General features: G+C 41.8%; 2 protein-coding genes and 1 non-coding gene across 5 annotated transcripts; 1 reads left to right on the forward strand and 2 right to left on the reverse strand.

Annotated features, from left to right (window-relative positions):
- The first annotated feature begins 1 nt into the window (after position 1).
- TTI2 (TELO2 interacting protein 2) lies at positions 2–11,304 on the forward strand. Of its 3 annotated transcripts, XM_060653199.3 has the most exons (8): positions 8–1,795; positions 2,909–3,095; positions 3,659–3,751; positions 6,136–6,323; positions 6,401–6,544; positions 8,268–8,430; positions 9,322–9,504; positions 11,116–11,304. In XM_060653199.3, exons 1-7 carry the CDS (start codon positions 1,149–1,151, stop codon positions 9,424–9,426), a joined length of 1,527 nt encoding a protein of 508 aa, XP_060509182.3. In that variant the 5' UTR covers positions 8–1,148; the 3' UTR covers positions 9,427–9,504; positions 11,116–11,304. The 3 variants fall into 3 exon arrangements, with proteins under 3 accessions (XP_060509183.3, XP_060509184.3, XP_060509182.3); XM_060653200.3 differs by lacking the exon at positions 11,116–11,304 and having other exon boundaries at positions 2–1,795; positions 9,081–9,439; XM_060653201.3 differs by lacking the exon at positions 3,659–3,751 and having other exon boundaries at positions 5–1,795.
- On the reverse strand, positions 323–426 carry LOC132693491 (small nucleolar RNA U13). Its single transcript, XR_009616858.2, has one exon. It is a non-coding gene; the product is annotated as a small nucleolar RNA U13 (small nucleolar RNA).
- MAK16 (MAK16 homolog) lies at positions 9,526–20,105 on the reverse strand. Its single transcript, XM_081795628.1, has 10 exons — positions 19,984–20,105; positions 17,232–17,281; positions 17,030–17,139; positions 16,859–16,923; positions 16,516–16,667; positions 15,235–15,289; positions 11,903–11,977; positions 11,093–11,197; positions 10,308–10,373; positions 9,526–10,145 (listed from the first exon to the last, which is right to left on the reverse strand). The coding sequence occupies exons 1-10, from the start codon at positions 19,996–19,998 to the stop codon at positions 9,951–9,953; spliced, it is 888 nt and encodes a 295-aa protein (XP_081651754.1). The 5' UTR covers positions 19,999–20,105; the 3' UTR covers positions 9,526–9,950.
- Positions 20,106–20,700: the final 595 nt, after the last annotated feature.

Below are 20,700 nucleotides of genomic sequence, written 5' to 3' on the forward strand. Positions count from 1 at the left end.
CTCACACTCGAGAGCCGGCCCCCGGCGCGACCGCGCCGGCCGAACCACCCATCTTGCTGGAAGGCCCCCCGCGTCGGGGTGGGGGTGGTCAGACTTCAGAAGTGCATCCTCGCCGGACACTGGCAACTGACTCCCCGCAACCCACGGGCAGCCATTTAAAAACTCCGGCTCCCGGCTACTAACACCTCGTATGGAACCAAAAAGCTAGGGCTCGAATCCAACTAGAAAATCAGCGTGACAACCTACAACCAGAACACCGACGGATATAAAGGACACTAACTTTTTGCATCACTCGAAGAGTAAAAGGATCCTCCCAAGTTCACGTCAGACGGGTTATGTGCCAGCGTCGTAACAAGGTTTAAGGGTGGCACATGTCACACAACGGCGTGAACACCCAATCATCACGCTTATGAACTACAAAAGGATCAGGCCACGCTTCCTGTTAAGGAGTACCGAGGATGTCCCACTGACTTTACAGAAAGGGTGACATACATAGTACTTATACACTCAGTCTCAACCGTAAAATCCTGTACACTTTTAAGACATTATCGATGTTCTTCTTTTGTTCCTACCTTACTAAATGAAAACAGAAACAAAACTAGCAAGAGGATCTATCTATGCAAATTTTTGCCCAAAGGCCACCTTTTCTGGAACCCTATTCTCTGTTGCTTTACGACAGTAGGTCGTGAAATGACGAAGTGTTGCCTCAATATCAGCGGAAGCTAGCTTTGTGCTTTGCGGCAGCGAGGATAGCTAGGTCCGGATCCTGATGGGCACAGGGCGTGCGGGAAGGTCTGGAGGTGCCCGTAGAGGTGTTCTGCTCATACCTTAGGGGGTTATTTCTTAAACTCTTGGGGTTTTGTTTTTGTTTTTAATCATCCGTTGGGAGTCTGAGATTCTCTTACTCCCAGAGAGGCTCCTTTCCCTTTCCTGCACCTTTTCCTCTGCAGACTTTACTTTTATTATGCTGGTTAGATTCTTGGTCCTCCGTCCCCCGGACGTCTTGCCGTTTTATTTGGCTTTAGTTGTTTTCTTCGGGAGAATTCCAGCATCCGAGTGATCTTTCTCTAGCAGATCCCCCCCCCCCCCCCCCGCCTCCATCTTGGTTCTCTGGGGGAGACCAGCTCATCACTGCCGCAGTCCGAGAAATGGAGCATGACCGCTCTCGGGAATCCCCATCGCGGGAAGGCACTTCCTTGCCGGGAGAGTGGTCTTCCTCGGCCCTCGGACAGTCCTTCTCCCAGATTTTGCACCGCCTTACCTGCCAGGAGTCCCGACGGGACAAGGCCAAAAGTGCAGCAGTTCAGGACCTCAGTGCTCTCATAGAAGCCACAGAACGCGATCAGTTTTTTGAGGGGAGTGGCACATCGCTCCACGGAATGCCCGAAATGCTGGGGCAGGTGGCAAAAGCCCTGGAGAAGTATGCAGCCCCGCCCAAGGAGCAGGAAGGTAGAGGTCATGGTTACTCTGAAGTGGCCGAGAAAGCGGCAGCAGTTGGCTTAGTATTTCTTAAACTCTTGGGGAAATTTGAGGCGGCCAAGAATTCCTTGGTTTGCCCTAAGTGGAAGACAGGCCTACGTGACTTGGCAGGACCCATCTATATTTTTGCGGTCACACACAGCTTGGAGCAACCATGGACCAGCCCAAGATCTCATGACGTTGCTGGAGAGGTGCTCGCCTTACTCCTTCAAGTTACTGAGTGTGGTTCTGTGGCAGGATTTCTGCACGGAGAAAATGAAGATGAGAAAGGGAGATTTATTTTAATAATGGAACTTCTTAAACCCGATTTGAATAAGTGAGTATTCTTGTTGAGAGAGCTACTTACTTGAGCTTCAGCCTAACGTTTTAGAATGTTAGATAGAGCTCAAAGAAACTTGAGTTTCTTCATCAATAAGATAAAGGTGTTGTAATAGGAGATTTCTTAAGGCCCAGAAAGGTGATTTGCTATAAATGACATTAGACATTGGCAAATTCTACATTAGAGCCCCGGTCTTCAGACTCCCCATTTTCTACTGCTCTTTGCCATCCTCCTGACAACTGCCCTTGACATTGGAAGTTCTGTCCAAATTATTTATACTGAACTTTCTTCAGTTAGGTGAGAATGGGATTTGGAGAGGATTTAAACTTAAGTGGTTTGAATTTAAACTCGGGGATCTTGAAACTCATCAACAGTTATTAGATAAGGATGGTTATTAGATATGGAAGCAGTGTTTGGGATGAAAAACACCCTATAGATTGCTGTTAGCTAAAGTATTTTCTGTCAGTTCTACCTGCTATTTTGTTAGTATTTGTGACACCAGAGTGATGAGAGAAAAAATGTGCACATAACTCTCACTTAACCAGGAACTTGGAGTTCAAAGGCTTGGTTTGGAGGTAGTCTGGTACTTCTTTTTATTGCTTCTGAGTAGAACCAGGTCAGAGGGCTTCTCTGAACCTGTTTCATTTTTTTGTAATATAAAGATAATATTATCTATTACAGAGTTATTTTGAAGGTTAGTTGAGTAAAGTGTGTAAACCCACTTTATAAGTTGTAAATTGCTGTTCAGATATTGACTCATTTACTCCCTTACAATAATTACAGTGATGCTTGAAGATGTTTCCTTTACTTCTCTCCCGTGTCAGCACGTCTCCTCTGTAACCACCCACAGATTCTTTACAAGCTGTTGGTTTTAAATGGATCCTTCTCATTGGATTAGCTTTAGACCCAGAGCCCTGGGTGATTATTAAATGTATTTAGTGTAAGTTATTTTGATTTAGTATGCATAACATCAAGAGATATCTTATGGGGGATGTATTTTTTTCAAGGGCAAGATAATGCTTTATTTAGCTTGAAGAGTTTAATTTTTTTTTTTTTTTGCTAGCTAACACTGTATCACTTTACTTCCTGTGGTTTCACATTTCTATATAGAGAATCCTGGAAGAATAACCCTGCCACAAAACATGTTTTCTCATGGACTCTGCAGCAGGTCTCTCGACCCTGGCTGAACCAACATCTGGAGAGGATACTTCCCCCATCGCTGCTCATCTCGGATGATTATCAAACAGAGAACAAAATACTGGGTGTCCACTGCCTCCGTCACATCGTGCTTAATGTGGTGAGCGACCTCTGCACTTTGTCATCTGTGTTGATGGGACAGACTGAGTCATGATATCACTATTCTTGCCTTTTCATATTTCCTATTAACTTTCCATTAATGCCGTTACGTGAAAAAAATCACTGATTTATATTTTTTCTTTATATTTTCCTTCTGCCAGCCTAGTAGATTGTGTCTCGTAGGTAATATGTGGAAGACACCTGGGCCATGATCACGCGGGTCAAAATGAATAACCAGACCTTGAGTAATTAACAGTTGACTTTCAAGGAGCAAAAGAATCGGAAACTGAAAGGGATTACACACACCCAAATGCGCAAGCTGTTACTCAAGGAAACTTTTTTTTTTTTTCCCTCTTAACTATGTGTTGTGGAGCTTTTAAAAAAGTATACACAGAAGTAGAGGGTGCTGTTCTGGGCCCAGCACCCTTCTGCTGCACCACTTTGCCGAGAGTGCTATTGTGAATCCTTTGGTGTAATAGACCCTACGTACCCATAATTCAAGTTCGAAAATTATCCATGGTTTGGCACCGTTGGGAAGCTTTTAACTGGGTAATTTGCTTGCAGCCAGCTGCTGATTTGCTCCAGTATAACAGAGCCCAGGTCCTCTACCACGCCCTTTTCAACCACCTGTACACACCGGAGTACCGCCTCATCCAGGTAACCGTACGATTTGTTTATTGGCTGTGAGTCTCAGTTCTCAAATTCGAGTAGAAGGTGGCAGTGTGCGAATAAGAATAGTTGAGCCCTTTTCCTCTCTTGGAAAATGAGGATGATAACTAAGTCAGGGCCAACTTGAAAATAAAGAGGTAGCAAATGACTCGTGAAAATGTCTCGATACTGAGCAGGCATCCACATTGCTGAGTCTCCACAGAAAAGCCAGTGTTTTATCTTCATCTGGGTGAATTACACATTATTTGAGGGTGGCTTTATGTGTGAAAAGTTCTGTTTTACTAATCTTAAGTGTTCTTCTCTGCTCCTCTCTATGAACTCACAGTTGAAACTCCTTGTAGGTTAGATGTTCCAGTGCCATTCTTTCATCCAATACACATTAAATACCTACTGTGTGCTAGTAACCACTGTCCGTTCCAAGAATGAATGAATCAAATCAATGAATCTTAAAGCCCTTCTGGCTTTAAGAAACCCTTTGAGGGGCGCCTGGGGGGCTCAGTCGGTTGAGCGACCGACTTCAGCTCAGGTCATGATCTCGCGGTCTGTGAGTTCGAGCCCCGCGTCGGGCTCTGTGCTGACAGCTCAGAGCCTGGAGCCTGCTTCGGATTCTGTGTCTCCCTCTCTTTCTGCCCCTCCCCCACTCACACTCTGCCTCTCCCTCTGTCAAAAATAAATAAACATTAAAAAAAAATTAAAAAGAAACCCTTTGGAAAGACATGTAAATAAATGAGTATTTTTACATATCTACAGTGCAGAGTGATAAATCTATTAGAAGACATTTGTATAAAGGGCAGCACATGTCCAGCAAAAGGCAGTTAACCAGGTTTGGTGGTGTTGGGATGGTTTTAGGATTTGGGAAGGAGGTGATATTTGACGGATGAATAGAACTTTCTTAGGATGGGAGAACATTCTGAAGACAGAGAAAACAAGTTATGTAAAATCAGAGGTGGAAATAACCTTTTTTGTGCCTGCCCTCCCTTCCCTTGTCCCCCTGCCACCTTTCATTTTAAATATTAATTTAGGTATTAAATTGAGGATCCAGGTACTAAGAGCCAAAAAGTTTAGGGCTCTTTAGATGGTGGTTTAAAAACAAAACAAAACTCAGAAAAACCAAAAATCTCAGAAGAGCTAGAAGGGAGTGCCTTGACACTGAAACTTCAGATAGGGTAGGTCAAACTGGACACAGATGAGGACCATCTTAGATTCTGTTCAGGAGTGGTTTTACTGTAAGTGTGTATAACTACTGCTTAAACTTATTTAATGGCAGGGGCGCCTGGGTGGCTCAGTCGGTTAAGCAGCCGACTTCAGCTCAGGTCACGATCTCGCGGTCCGTGAGTTCGAGCCCCGCGTCGGGCTCTGTGCTGACAGCTCAGAGCCTGGAGCCTGTTTCAGATTCTGTGTCTCCCTCTCTCTCTGCCCCTCCCCTGTTCACACTCTGTCTCTCTCTGTCTCAAAAATAAATAAACGTTTAAAAAAAAAAAATTAAAAAAAATAAACTTATTTAATGGCAATGGACTTAGACTCCTAAAATTTGGGTTAAAGTCTGGGGCGCCTGGGTGGCTCAGTCAGTTGAGCGTCCAGCTCTTGATTTCGGCTCAAGTCATGATCTCACAGTTCGGGATTCTCTCTTGCTCTCTCTCTAACCCTCCCCTCCTCAGGCTCTCTCAAAATAAATAAATAAACATGAAAAAAAAATTAGTTTGGGTTAGTCCCAGGTGTGCTCATGAAGTCCCATTTCATAGCTTAGCAAAGAACAGTCTTGAGTAGATGTTAACTTGTTTGGAGATAACGTAAAATAAATTTGAAAATATAAAGTAAGGGGTGTGTGGGTGGCTCAGTTGGTTAAGTGTCCAACTTGGCTCAGCTCGTGATCTTAGTTCATGAGTTCAAGCCCCACATCAGGCTCTGTGCCAACAGCTCAGAGCCTGCAGCCTGCTTCAGATTCTGTCTCTTTCCCTGTGTGCCTCCCCTGCTTATACGCTCTCTCTCAAAAATAAACACTAAAAAAAAAAAAAAAAAAAAAGAATATAAAGTAACATACACTTGGGGTGCCTGGGTGGCTCAGTCAGTTAAGCATCTGACTTTTGATTTTGGCTCAGGTCATGACTTCACGATTTGGGAGTTCCAAGCCCATGTTGGGCTCTGCACTGATAGCACAGAGCCTGCTTGGGATTCTGCCCCCCTCTCTCTCTGCCCTCCTCCACTCATGCGCTCTCTCAAAAAAAACATTAAAAATAATATACACTTCCTGTGCTTTTACTAGTATCTTTCAGAATTCTATAATGTGGACCCCACAGACAGATTAATATGGGTGCTAGACGAGTCAGTGAATGCAAATGAACGAACGCTTCTTTTCTGTTACTTCCTCCTAGGCTGTGCTCTCGTGTCTGCTGGACTTATTCCCCGTCCTGGAGAAAGGCCTGCACTGGAAGGGAGGTGGGGCTCGACCCACCACACACTGTGACGAGGTGCTGCAGTTGATCCTGACCCACATGGAGCCAGAGCACCGCCTTCTCTTACGCAGGACCTATGCAAGAAACCTGCCAGCGTTTGTGAAGAGGCGAGTGCCCAGCCGCTGGTCTGGCCGCACCCCTCAAGTTCATCCCTGTGGTGCCACATCTTCTCTTCCCTTTTCAGGTTGGGGATCCTAACTGTCCGGCACTTGAAGAGGCTGGAGCGAGTTGTCATCGGCTACCTGGAGGTTTATGATGGGCCAGAGGAGGAGGCTAGACTGAAGACACTGGAAACCTTAAAACTTCTCATGCAGTACACTTGGCCTAGGTAAAACAGCCAAGCAGGCAGGTGGGCCAAGAGGGACAAAACTCAGCCAGTTTTCACTTCAGAACTTGCCCAGGTATACTTTCAGTACAAAGTATTAAGGACAGGCCTGTTTTTACATTGCTATTGAATTTTGAACTGAAGTTGCATTGAAAAGGTAAAATACACCCATTGTTAACTTCAGGTGTATATCCCTCAATTTATAATGCATATTAGAATTTCAGAGTCCACTTAGAAGTGCTGTAATAGACATGCTTAACTTTGTTCACCCTAAGGTTTTTGAAATCTAATTGAGAACAGAGAACTTCATAGCTCATTACTGAACATGTGTGGAGCAGTGACCAGGAGAATACTGAGAATATCATTGCTTAGAAAGCATTCCAACTCTGGCTTGAGGTGGTGTCAGGAACAATTAAGTGGAAGGGAAACATGTTAAGTCAGCAGAATACTTTCTTGCATCAACAAAGTTTAATTCAGCTGGAGTCCGGTGCTCTAACATCTGTATCTGTTCTGAACCACAGTACTCTCATTTCCTTAGAATGTACCCAACCTTTTCTCTTAGTTACATCTGGAACTGGACTGCCTTGGTTTACTTACAGTCTTTCTCCTCCACTGAACTGTAAGACCACTTTGGTATATTGAGTATATGAAAGTTTAACCAGTACCTGGTTCTTAAATACACAAATATTTGAAGAATGAATGGACTAATATAGACTGAATAGATGGATGAAAGAAACTGAATCCAGTTAACATTGGCAGGCCTTTAAAGAGCAGAGACTAAGCTTCCAAGTCGGGATTGGCAAGCCCAAGTAGGAAGGTGAGAAAATCAGTGCCCTGTATGGCACGAGGGGGGGCTGGGGAGTAGGAAACAGCAGGTTTTATGTTGACGATAGGTGGAGGACTGAGCAGCAAATAGTATAGGAAACTGCTAAATACTTACTAGATCAAGGGATGTAAACTTTTATTCTCCCAGTCACATTTCTGTCCAGAGATATGGTTTACTGTGCATATTTTTGCACTACAAGCTCCATTATTTTTCAGCTTCCATTAAGGCTTTTAAGGTTTTTTTGTTTTGTTTTTTTATGTAAGAAAAACTACATACAATTTGCCATTTAAAATGGATTCAGTGGCATTAAGTACCTTCACGATTTTGTACAACCATCACCACTGTCCTTTTCCAGAATTTCTTTTCATCAAAATAAAAACTTTCAAAAATGCTAAGAAGTTGAAGTTAAATGGGCTGGGCTTAACTGAGGGTAAAAGCTAGGATCTGGAATTAAACAGAAAATTCTAATTGTCAATTAGGTCCCAGAAGCCAAGCATATTTCACTTCATTTTAAATTTCCAGGCCTATGACTGTATAAAAGTTGAAGGACTGTGGGCCATCTGCTGTTCTCTGGCCCAAAGTAAAAGCCCCTGGTAAGGGGAGATCCCACTTCTCACTTTCCAGGTGGGGCGATTTCCTTACAGTAGAACCAAGCTTCTGGCTTGGCAGGCCAGAGTATGTGTATTGGAGCTATGCTGCAGAAAAAAGGGCTCAAAATGAGTTCAGAAATCTGGCGTCTCGTCTCTAGTTCTGCTTCCAGCTCCCTGGTCTTCTAAGTCATTTAACTTCAGTTCCTTCATTTAGGAAATAAGGGCTTTACAACTTAGATGGCCTTGGAAGTCTCAGTTTTAATATCCTGATTTTAGAGTATGAATGTAACTTTTTTCTTCCTGATTCCAGAGTTTCCTGTAGACGTGTGGTCTTATTGAAGGCTCTCTTGAAACTGATCTGTGATGTAGCAAGGGATCCAAACCTTACACCTGAGCCTGTTAAGAGCACCTTGTTAGAAGAGGCCACAGATTGCCTGATTCTCCTGGACCACTGTTGTCAAGGACAAGTGAAGGTAAGAGTCTGCAACCTGGTCCTTAGGAAGCTCCTATGTTTGATTATAATTTACTGTTCACATGCCTGACCAAGTCTGTAAGTGAACACGCATGGTTCAGGTTTTCACCTGGGAGCCCTCTAACCTTCAATAAAGGCGGATTAACTTATTCAACTTTTAAAGCTATTCAGAGGTATTTAGGCCAAAAGGCAAGAGGCTCAGGAGATGTCTCTGGGGTGAGGATAGAAAATGGGCAAAAGACTAAGCGTTCTTAAAATTTAAGTTCTGTTATATCTGATTTTTTTTTTTAAGGATGAAATAATGAGCTATAAGCCACCAAGAAGTAATAATATAGAGTAATTCAGATCCCAGAAATGTTTCCAGTTTTTCCAGGGCACCTGTATTTTTATTTATCCTTATTCTTATTTTTCCACATGGGAATTCTTTAGTTTCACATGTCACAAAAGTTAACTTGTCATAGCCAAAGCATATAATGGCTGTGTGTATATTTATATATATTTATAAACTATTGCCTCATTTCTTATCCCACTTAGAAATCTTCAGGTTATAAAGCAGCATGAAAAAAATTCATATCCTAACAATATTTATAGAGTATTGTTTGTTATCAGTTTATTCAAATTACTTCGTATTGGCTCTTTAATCTCTGGCAGTTTTCAAGTCCTGGATCCAATCTAATTTGCATTGGCTGGGATCAGTCTGCTGGTTCCTGAGCCAGCAGGACATCTGCCTACATGCCAACACAGCTTTTAAAGTTACACCTGTTCCATGAACTGTTCCCTAGTCTCATCCATTCTTTCTTTCTTTGAATATGGTACCGAGAAACAAGAACCGAGGTAAAAGGAACAGAAGTATCAATTAAAAAGAAAAAGCCTGTTTGGTTTCATATTTCAGGGTCTCCTGGTCAAAATTCTCCAAAGCTGTGAAGACAGCAAGGTGGTGAACTGTATCAGAAAAGTCCAGCAGGTTTCTGAAGGCACACCCTACGATGGAACTTAAGATTTGTCTTACTTTCCTAAAACAGGAAGACTTTTCTTCTTGTTCCAACTGTATAAATGGAATCATTTAAGAAAAAAGGTATTTTTACACTCAACAGTGTAACTTCGTTCTTTTTCCTTCTTTTATTCCCACAGAAGTAGGGAAAGGAGAACAAGAAAAAACTGAAATCTGAACATTTCTAAATAAAGTTGAGGGGGGGTGGGGGAGAAGGATACCAAGGAAAACAGGTGGGTAGCATTTAAAATTTAGAAATATTTACACCCACAGATTCATCTGTTAAGCTTCTTGGGCTCAAGCTGTTACTTCAAAACATATGCCAACACTATAAAAATACTGTTCACAACTTAAGGCTTTCTCCACTCCCAGATTTCCTTGCCCCACAGAAGCAGCATAAATATTAAAGACACAAATATTGTGTGAAATACTGTATGAAAGAGCAAAACCTGGAGGTATATACATGGTTAAGGTAAAAGAAAGGAGGATACTGAAAATGTTCAGTCCTGTTGCAGATGTCCAAAGGGAAGTCATGTGGTTTTGGCCTTGGCCACAGGCTCTGTCTCCTGCTCATACTCTATCTCTACATAGGCTCGTTTCCTCCGCAAAGGTCCTTTCAAGGGTGTTTTGCCTTTATGTGTGGCATCAAGGGCCTTTTCTTCTTCCTCACTGGAGGATTTATCATCCTGATCTTCATCACTACTGGCATCCAGCTTATCCATATCCTGATATGGAGAGAGGAAAAAAAGAAAATGCTAGATGCATCTCCCAAACTCCTTTCATCGTCCTCTCAATTTAGAACTAGGCAATTTATCTGCCTCTGTGTGTGTTCAGAAACGTTCTGTTCTCTGAAGGTCAAAGGTCAATTTTTTGCCCATAAATCTCACCTCAAAATCACTTATGTCACTCTCATCCACCTCATCATCTTCCACAAACTCTCTCTTTCCCACATCCTAAAACAAAACATAACTGTTAAGTTGAAAATACAGAATGAAAATTCAGCTCACACATCTAATTCTATTCTTTGATAAGTGCAACAGTAACAAACAGAATCACAGTCTACTTACTTTAGTCCCAACCAAAATCTAATTATTTCCAAGTTTAATACTTCTGAATTAAAAAATTTTAGGGATATCAATTCTCATGCCTAATACAAATCATTAGATCATTTTAATTTGCTAAAAAAAAAAAAAGTACATTAGAAAGGCTTTACAAACACTTAAATCTATTAATTTCAAATATCAAAAAAGGGTCACTACTAGGAAAAGTACACCTATGTGCCTGTATGAGCGCACCATGTGATTAGCAATTACCTGCTAAATCTGGCCTTTTTCTAAAAGACTATCACTCAAGTACCTCCCCTATATTAATAGTGAAATTAAATCCTGTATAAATTTCAGGTTCCTGAATGGTATATTCTGTCAGCTGATGAGGATTCTTCATTGTCCCCTTAAAGGAAAAATCTCAGAATGCCAATAAGTAAGATTAAAATCCAACGTGTTAATAGTTTGTTGACTGAACTAAAATTAATCTCATGATAGAAAAAAAAGGACCAAAAAATTATTTTTGGGTAGGGGAGTGAAAATGCTGTTCTGTCACTCAAGTACATATAAAGGGATCTAGGTCTACAGGTTACTGCTTTAGGAAGCACAAACGAACAAACAAGGCTTACTTCTTCATCATCTTTTTCCTCAGCATCTGAAGAGTCACTCTCTGCCTCCTGCTGTTCCAGGGCCTTGTCGAAGGCATGAATGGGGAAGTTGTAGATGTCGCCATACTGAAGAACATAAATACAGACTGGATTTAACATCTGGATTTTACACTTGAAGTCCACTGTCCGATGACATACTGTTTTCTCCTCAGTGATTAAATAAGAATACTTAATGTGACGGATAATTTTTCTATATTAATTTCAAGCCTAGAGCCAACAGTGTCTTTACAAGCCTGTTTCTGACATTTAAGTAATCAGTGGTTAATACCAAACACTATAAACTTAGTAGTTTATAAAATCAGTGGGTTGGAACAAATGTAAATTTGCTGATAGGAAATAATACGGGAAAAATAAGTTCTATCCGTTTTGTCTCATAAATGACAGTAATTTTTAAGAAGATTTAATTCCTTTTAAAGAACCTTAGACTAGGGTAATATGCAGGAGGATCAGAACTGCAGGCCTTTTCTTATCTAGAGCTCTGAAACCGTTGCGTCAGGAACAGGAGTTCACAGTATGGTGCAAAGGGAAAGGTCTCTTTGCTGGATGGAACATCAAGGGTAACCAGGGCACCTTTCGTGTTCATGTTCACGAACTAAGACGGGGAAGCCAAGGCCTGTATATTCCAGGAAGGCCTGTTCTAGTCCAGGAACAAAATCAAGGTGAAGACCTTTCTAGCATCTTTGAAAGTAAAACACACTTCCCACTATTTCCTAGCATGATGTTACTGTCTAAAAAGTGAAATTTATATCCCAAACTTCCTAGCTTTCTCACCGTATCTTGTTTCAGTCGCTCCAGCAATTCCTTTTCAATGGCATTATCCAGCTGAGCAGCTATTAATGCCTTTTCCTGTAACAGAAAAATTTGAGTAAACCCATTTACTTCCTTAGTACTCATATTTCAGCCTGTATAAGTAAAAAACAAAAAAAAAAAGAAAAAATTTTATTTCAAAAAAAAAATCACTTTTTTCCCCTCTTACATTAAAAAAAAATCACATACCACGATCAAGTGGGATTTATTCCCAGGATGCAAGAGTGGTTCCACATTCACAAAATAATCAACATGATACATACGTATCATTAGGAGAAACGATAAAAACCATATTATCATTTCAATAGATGCAGAAAAAGCATTTGACAAAGTACAGCAACCATTCGTGATAAAAACCCTCTGCAAACTAGGTCTAGAGGGAACATCTCTCAACATGATAAAGGCCTTATATGAAAAACCCACAGCCAACATCATCATCCATGGGGAAAAACAGCTTTTCCCGTAAGGTCAGGAACAAGGCAAGGATGTCCACTCTCACCACTTTTATTCAATATAGTACTAGAAGTCCTAGCCACAGCAATCAGACAACAGGAAGAAATAAAAGGCAACCAAATTGGTAAGGAAGAAGTAAAATTCTCATTATACGCAAATGACATGACACTGTATATAGAAAACCCTGAAGGCTCCACCAAAAAACTACTAGAACTGATCAATGAATTCGGTAAAGTCACAGGATACAAAATCAATGTACAGAAATCTGTTGCATTCCTATACACTAACAATGAAGTGGCAGAAAGTAAAATTAAGAAAACAATCTCATTTACAATTACATCAAAAATGATAAAATATCTAGGAATAAACTTAACCAAAGAGATGAAAGACCTGTATTCTGAAAACTATAAAACACTGATAAAAGAAATTCAAGATGATGGAAAGACTCATGGGGCTGGAAGAGCAAATCTTGTTAAAATGTCCATACACCAAAGCAATCTACACATTTAATGCAATTTCTATCAAAATACCAATAGCATTTTTCACAGAACTAGAACAAATAGTAAAACCACAGAAGACCCTGAACAGGCAAAGCAATGTTGAACAAGAAAAAAATTGAAGGTATCACAATTCCAGATTTCAAGTTATATTACCAAGCAGTAGCAATTAAAACAGTATGGTACTGGCATAAAAATAGACACATAAGGGGCGCCTGGGTGGCTCAGTCAGTTAAGCGTCCAACTTCGACTCAGGTCACGATCTCGCGGTCCGTGAGTTCGAGCCCTGCATCGGGCTCTGGGCTGATGGCTCAGAGCCTGGAGCCTGCTTCAGATTCTGTGTCTCCCTCTCTCTCTGCCCCTCCCCCGTTCATGCTCTGTCTCTCTCTGTCTCAAAAATAAATAAACGTTAAAAAAAAAAATAGACACATAAATCAATGGAATAAAACAGAAAACACAGAAAAAAGTTTATAATTATATCATCAATTAATCTTTGACAAAGGAGAATTAAAATATTCAACAGGAAAAAGTCTCTTCAACAACACTGTTGGGAAAACCGGAGAGCCACAGGCAAAAGAATGAAATTGGACCCCTTCCTTTCACCATACACACAAAAATAAACGCAAAATGGATTAAAGACCTAAATATGAGACCCAAACCATAAAAATCCTTGAAGAGAGAACAGGTGGTAATCTCTGACATTGGCCATAGCAACATTTTTCTACATATGCCTCCTGAGGCAAGGCAAATACATGCAAAAATAAATTATTGAGATTATATTAAAATATTTCTGTACAGCGAAGGAAACAACCAACAAAACTAAAATGCAACCTACTCAATGGCAGAAAATATCTGCAAATGACATATCTGATAAAGTGTTAGTATGTAAAGAACTGATACTACTCAATACCCAAAAACAATCCAATTTAAAAATGGGCAGGGGCACCTGGATGGCTCAGTTGGTTCCATGTCCGACTTCAGCTCAGGTCATGATCTCATGGTTCGTGGGTTTGAGCCCAGCATTGGGCTCTGCACTGGCAGTGCGGAGCCTCCTCGGGATTCTCTCTCTCTCTCCCTCTGCCCCTCCCCCCAACTTGCATGCGAGCACACACACACACTCTCTCTCTCTCTCTCTCAAAATAAACTTTAAAAAAAAATAAAAATGGGCAGAAGACACGAACAGACATTTCATCAAAGATACCAGATGGCCAAAAGACACGTGAAAAGATGCTCAACATCACTCATCAGGGAAATGCAAATCAAAACCACAATGAGGTATCACCTCACACCTGTCAGAATGGCTAAAATCAAAAACACAAGAAACATCAAGTGTTGGTGAGGACGTGGAGAAAAAGAAACCCTTTTGCACCGTCGGTGGGAATGCAAACTGGTGTAGCTGTTGTAGGAAACAGTATGGGAGAGCCCTCAAAAAGTTAAAAACAGAACTACACTACAATGCAGGCAATGCACTACTGGGTATTTACCCCAAAAAACGAAAACACTAATTCAAAGGGTTACACACACCCTTCTGTTTATGCCAGCATTATTTACAATAGCCAAAATATGGGAGCAGCCCAAGTGTACGTCGATTGATGAATGGATAAAGAGAAAGTGGTATTTAAGAAACAAAACAAACAAGGAAAAAAAAAAAGACAAACAGATCCTTAACTATACAAAACTGATGGTTACCAGAGGGGAGGTGGGTTGGGGGGAATAGGGGAAAGAGGGAATGGGAATTAGAGAGTACATTTACAATGGAAAAAAAAAGAAGAAAAAATGCTCAAACCCTGCTTTGAGTAGTATGCAATGTATAAGATTAATAACAACATACCAAAATTCTGATTTCTCTCTCTTTTAATGTTTGCTTTTGAGAGAGAGAGACAGAATGTGAGCAGGGGAGGGGCAGAGAGGGAGACACAGAATCTGAAGTGGGCTCCAGGCTCCAAGCTGTCAGCACAGAGCCTGATGCAGGGCTCGAACTCACAGACCTCAAGATTATGACCAAAGCCAAAGTTGGACACTTACCTGACTGAGCCACCCAGGTGTCCCCCAAAATTCTGATTTCTAAAATACTTAACTTCAAGAATCTCAGACAAGGTACTTCTCTGTTCTCCATTAAATATATCTCCAAGAACCCTTATTTTAACCTGCCCTGAAAATCATAATCTTAAAATATGAATATCCAATATCTTATGCAACTAATACTGTTCTCTATTAGCGAACCATTACCCAAGGCCCAAACAGTTCACAGGAAATGGTGACTGAATCTTTCTCATGATCCCTACACCTATAGAGTCCTACCCTCAATGAGATACAGAAGCTATAAATACAAGAAGGGTAAGTTACCTCTCTTCTTTTTTCCCTCCGCTCCACCTTCTTACTCAAGGGAACAAGCTTCCTCCTATGGAAAATAAAACACATTGTCAGAAAACCCAAGGGCATGTTTTGTGTGTTCCTTTAAAAAAATGAGAAAATAGGAATGGAGTTGGTTTTGTAGGGCTCAGCTCAATATAGCTAACATTATATACCTGTAATTCCCTAAGTAGTTAATACTATAAGTCACACATTTTTACACATATTTTTATGCTTATTTTACTTTTTGTTTTCTTTGAGGATTCTGAGACTTCTGAGGGCACTCACCATGCTTCATGATTAATGCTTCAGTTAACTAAAATAAAGAATTTTCTGTAGGGATGCTTGGGTGGCTCAGTCGGGTAAGTGTCTCACTCTGACTCGGGTCACAATCTCCCGTGAGTTCAAGCCCCGCATGGGGCTCACTACTGTCAGTGCAGGGCCTGCTTCGGGTCTTCTGTCCCCCGCCCCTCTCTCTGCTCCCCCCGCCCCGACCCCCAACTCTCACATGCTCTCTCTCAAAAACAAACATAAAAAAAAAAAATTGTCTGTAGAAGACTGCCACCTTTAGCTTTCTCTGCAGGTCACAACGAAAAAATATTAGGACCTAGCACTCCTTAGTAAGATATCCAATTAATTCCATGGATTTCATATCACTTTCTAAAATTCATTTTTGGTGAACCCGGAGTAAAGTTCTGACATTCTTATTTATCCCCATTTTTTAGCTCATTGTTAAATCCCTAATTTTATGATTGTGTCAAGGAGTTATACAATTTCCTGAAGCTGATTTTCAGACAGGGAGGAGATCATCAATTTCTACTATATTGTTTTTTATTTTTGTTTATTTTAAGTTTATTTTCATTTATTTTGAGAGAGAGAGTGCAAGCGAACACGTATGTGCAAGCAGGGGAAAGACAGAGAGAGAGGGAGAAAGAGAGAATCCCAAGCAGACTCTGCCCTGTCAGCATGCAGCCCGACATGGGGCTTGATCTCACAAACCCAGAGATCATGACCAGAGCGGAAATCAAGATTCGGACGCTTAACCAACTGAACTACCCAGGTGCCCCCCCGACCCCCACACTGTTTTTTAAACAGATCAAAGGGCACAACTTTAATCAGAGGTAAACTTTCTTCGTAGCATATCATACAAGGTTACCTGAAACTGAATTTAGTAAGAACCATTACTAGACATTTCAGAGTCTCTCCATAAAATGATCCAAGGAAAGACAGACTTAAAAAAAATACACATAATAGATGAATGATCTAAATACTTACTGTCGCTTTAATGTAAGTTTTCTAATTCGAATTAGGTACTGGGTGATCTTGGTGAATCTCTGCTTACACTTGTGTCGAATGAAACGGGGCCAGTAAATTAGATTTTCATCTATTTGCTCCAGTGCTCTCTCATAGTTTTTATGAAGCCGGACCTATAAACAGAAAAAGAAAGCTTGAAGAGTGAGGGTAAATGATTAGGTGGGCCTTCACTGCTATGATACCCAGGGGCCTAATGAGGTTGGCTTCAAAAGTTTAATGTAGCTATGGTCAAGGAAGAGAGAAAAGCATGTGGCAGTTTTGTTATTGATCAAGGGTCACTGTCATCTTATGTGCTAAGTCTTACCCGTTCCCAGAGCCGCCTAGGAAAAGCTGCTCGTTCTATAACCTTCATATACAAGTAGCACTGTCCTGCAAGGTAAAGTAAATACCGTTAATATTACTTACAGAGAGACCAAAGAATATCCTTTTAAAAGCTGTTGGCTAGTTCTCATGGAAGTTCAAACTAAGGAGTTACCTTTCTCTTCTTTGATAGTGGCATACTGACTGTTTGCCAGGGGACAAGACGACCGATTACACAGTCCAGTCAGGCTGTATTCATTTCTGCAAAAACTCTGAGTCTTGGTTCTAGAATGAGAGGGAAAGAGCAAAAATTGTAAGAGGGGTTAACAAGAGGACAGCTGAAGGAATCTTTGCCCAAGTTGCAAATCTAGACTCACCTTATTTTGAAGGAACAAAATTGCTTGTTTCCGAGTGTGTCCCAGATAACCTGCAAGACAAGGTAAGAACACATTTCAATTGCTCTGACCCAACAGGTGGGAGTATTAACCCAGGAAAACACAGTGCCCTGGTTTACTTAGGAGGTCTCAAAGGAGTCTTTGAGGAATGAGGAAGAAGACATGCTTTGTAAAACAGTTTGATCTGTGGGGGCACCAGGGTGGTTCAGTTGGTTAAGCACTGGACTCCGGATTCCACCTGCTCATGTCATGTTCTCACGGTTTGTGAGTTCAAGCCTTGCGACAGGCTGTGCTGACGTCACAGAGCCTGCTTGGGATTCTCTCTCACTGTCACCCTCCTCTACTCCTCCTCTTTCTCTCAAAATAAATAAATATTTTAAAAATGTCTGATTTGTTTTCTTTTGTAGGGATTCTTGTAGGGAAAAAAAATACAAATTATCAGTAACCACAACCCCCTCACCCACAGATAAAACTTCATTAGAATTTTGTAAATATTTTCGAATTTTTTCTATATACACATTCCAGCAACAGTATGCCTATATGTATATTTTTAACAAAAGTGAGATACTAATTTTGTGACTTTCTTAATATGTTCATTACCCATTGTAAAAGGCTGCACAGAACTAGATTGTTGGATATATGTACCATAATTTCATCTCATCTGGGCAAAGAAAATCATCTACTACTATCCTCTATTAACTAATGTGTTCTTTATTCATTCAGCATTGATGGTATACTTAATTTATGTAAGGCACTGACAATCCTAAAACCTGACACACAGGAGGCACTCAAGTATTTGTTGAATGAAGTAAGGTAGTGTCCTTAAACAGTTTTACCTCTCTACTTAGGGAGAAAGAAATGTAAACAAAGCATCACAAAGCACTAGTCTAAGTGCCACAAAAGAAGTTTGTAAGAGCCTTTAAGTGGGCTGCCCTGAGGAACTGGGAAAGGCTTTAAAGCAGCTACAGTAGTTAAAGCCTGATACATAAAGAAATGTAAACAAACAACATTTTTGGAATTTTATAGGATGTGTGTTTGGCAGGCGATGATAGGAAACAGGTAGGAGGAAATGAAACTGGGAAAGTAGGAGTTCATTCGGGCTTGTGGCTTTATTTATTATTAGTTTTTTTAATGTTTATTTATTTTTGAAGGAGAGAGAGACAGAGTGTGAGTGGGGGAGGGGCAGAGGGAGAGGGAGACACAGAATCGGAAGAAGGCTCCAGGCTCTGAGCTGTCAGCATAAAGCCCGACAAGGGGCTCGAACTCACAAACTGTGAGATCATGACCTGAGCTGAAGCTGGACGCTTAACCACCCAGACGACCCAGGCTTGTGGCTTTAAATGTCATCTGTAAGTCGATGACTCCCAAGTTGTCATCTCCTGGTCAGACTTCTCACCTGAGCTACAGACTTGCATATACATTTAACTGCCTACTTGACGTCTCCACTTAGAAGCCTGAAAGGCCTCATACACATTAACATGTCCACACCCCTTAAAAGAATACTGTGTTCCTTCCCCATCTCCACAAATAAAACCACCAATGAACTATTCGAAATCCTTTGATTTCTCCCTTTTCCTCATCGTTGAATCCATCACAGAGTCTTTTTGGTTATACTGATAATACAGATCTCAAATGCATCCACTTCTTTTCATCTCCACCATTACAACCAGGGTTGAAACTACTTTCATCATGCTCTAGTTTCCTTGCTCTTATGCTTTCTCTCCTTGAAAAGACTATCACAAAACTAGACAACTTTTCACAAAAGTCAGATGTCATTTCCCATTAAAAGCCCTAAAAGACACTACATGATCTTGTCCTGCAAACATACCTAACTTCATTACCTCTCTCTCTTCCCTGGATTCCTATAGCACAGGTCACATCAATATTCTTTAATACAGTCCTTCTCTCTTATATCCAGACCTTTGTATTGTACTGTTCCTACTGCCCAGATATTTTGCTTTTCCCTTAGCCCCTCAGTGACGGTTCATTCTCATCTTTTAGATCTCAGCTCAAATGTCTTTTATTCAGAGAAACCTTCCCACAACAGCTTTGTCTGAAGTGGTCTCTCCTAATTACTCTCTCCTTCATCAACTTTGGTCTTCTTTTCACAGTATTATTACACAGTACAGTGGTTTTAAATATGTTCACTTGTTTACCATCTGTCTCCTCCACCAGAGTGCTCCAGAAAAGCAGAGGTCTTTTGTCTGGCTTATTAAAAACTAAATCTCCAGTAATTACCACACTGCCTGGCACACAGCGCTTCTGTATTTCCCAGGACTAATTAAATGAACCGAGGATGCTTCCAAAAATTATGGCGTGGGCAGACCATGAACAAATGTAAGGAAAATCCTAACACAGGAAAAAAAAGATTTTAAAGTAACGTGAACACGGAAGAATGGGATCTGGAAATCTGAGGTCTAAACTTGGCTATACCATCCCCAACCTCACCTCCACCCGCGCCTCCCACATCCAGAGACACCATGAGCAAAGTCCTTCATTGCTGGGCACCAGGGACTGAATAAGCCAACCCTGTGGACTGGCGCTGTTCTGGCCCCTTCACCCCGCTGAGGCAGCGCTGGAGATCCCGGGTAGACACGTGAGAGCCCCACGCTCGGAAACCGGGGTTCCGGCAGCCTCGGTTCCGCAGCGACACGAAGCTAATGGGCCAGCTAAGTGTTGCTTCTGATCCCCCTAAAGCAGGAGAACCCAGGTGGCAGAGAAACAGGACACTCACATCATCTGACTGCATAGCGTCGGCAGCTCAGCGTGCAAACCCGGCCAGATCTCGGGGGCAACCATGCTTCTTCCGGAGAATCACTTCCGGAAAGCCTAGTCTCACCTATCGCGAGAATTCTGATTTCCCCGGCTTGCACAGCGCCCCTTGGCGGTCTAGCTTCTGCGCGCATCTCCAAGTCCTACGCCACGTCCGGACCGTTACCGTGCGCCCCCGCTGCCCTGTAGGTCTTGTTCCCGGTCTCACCCTGGGACGGTAAACCCGGCTAGGAGGCCCCTGCCACCCCGCGCAGGAGTCGGTCGAGTCCTGGAGCGCAGAGGCCGAGGTCCATGGGCGCGCCGTGGTCCAAAGCGCGGGTTGTGATTGCCCGTGAGGATTGGCTGTCCCTCGCCGGCCGCCGGGCGTCCTCAGTCTCGGAGTGCGCCCGGGAAAGCGCGGACCACCTCCCGCCGGGCCTTAGCGCCTGGAGGCCGGGGCTGCGTTGTCTTTACTCCTTCTCCACCAGGCTGGGGAGCTCAAACTCTGTCCTTCTTCACCTGAGACCCTGATTCCCGCGCTCACTCCTCCCTCACTTAACCCCGCAGACACTCTTGTTCTCTTTTGGTGTGGGTCCTGACCTTTGAAATTCATGGATTAGATAATATTTTTAAAAAAAAATCGGAGGACTAACAGCTTTCCCCCGCTTTTTATTTTAATGGGAAAAAGAAAACCTTTATT

Source organism: Panthera onca, chromosome B1, assembly GCF_046562875.1.
Source record: "Panthera onca isolate mPanOnc1 chromosome B1, mPanOnc1 haplotype 2, whole genome shotgun sequence".
NCBI classification, from domain to species: Eukaryota; Metazoa; Chordata; class Mammalia; order Carnivora; family Felidae; genus Panthera; species Panthera onca.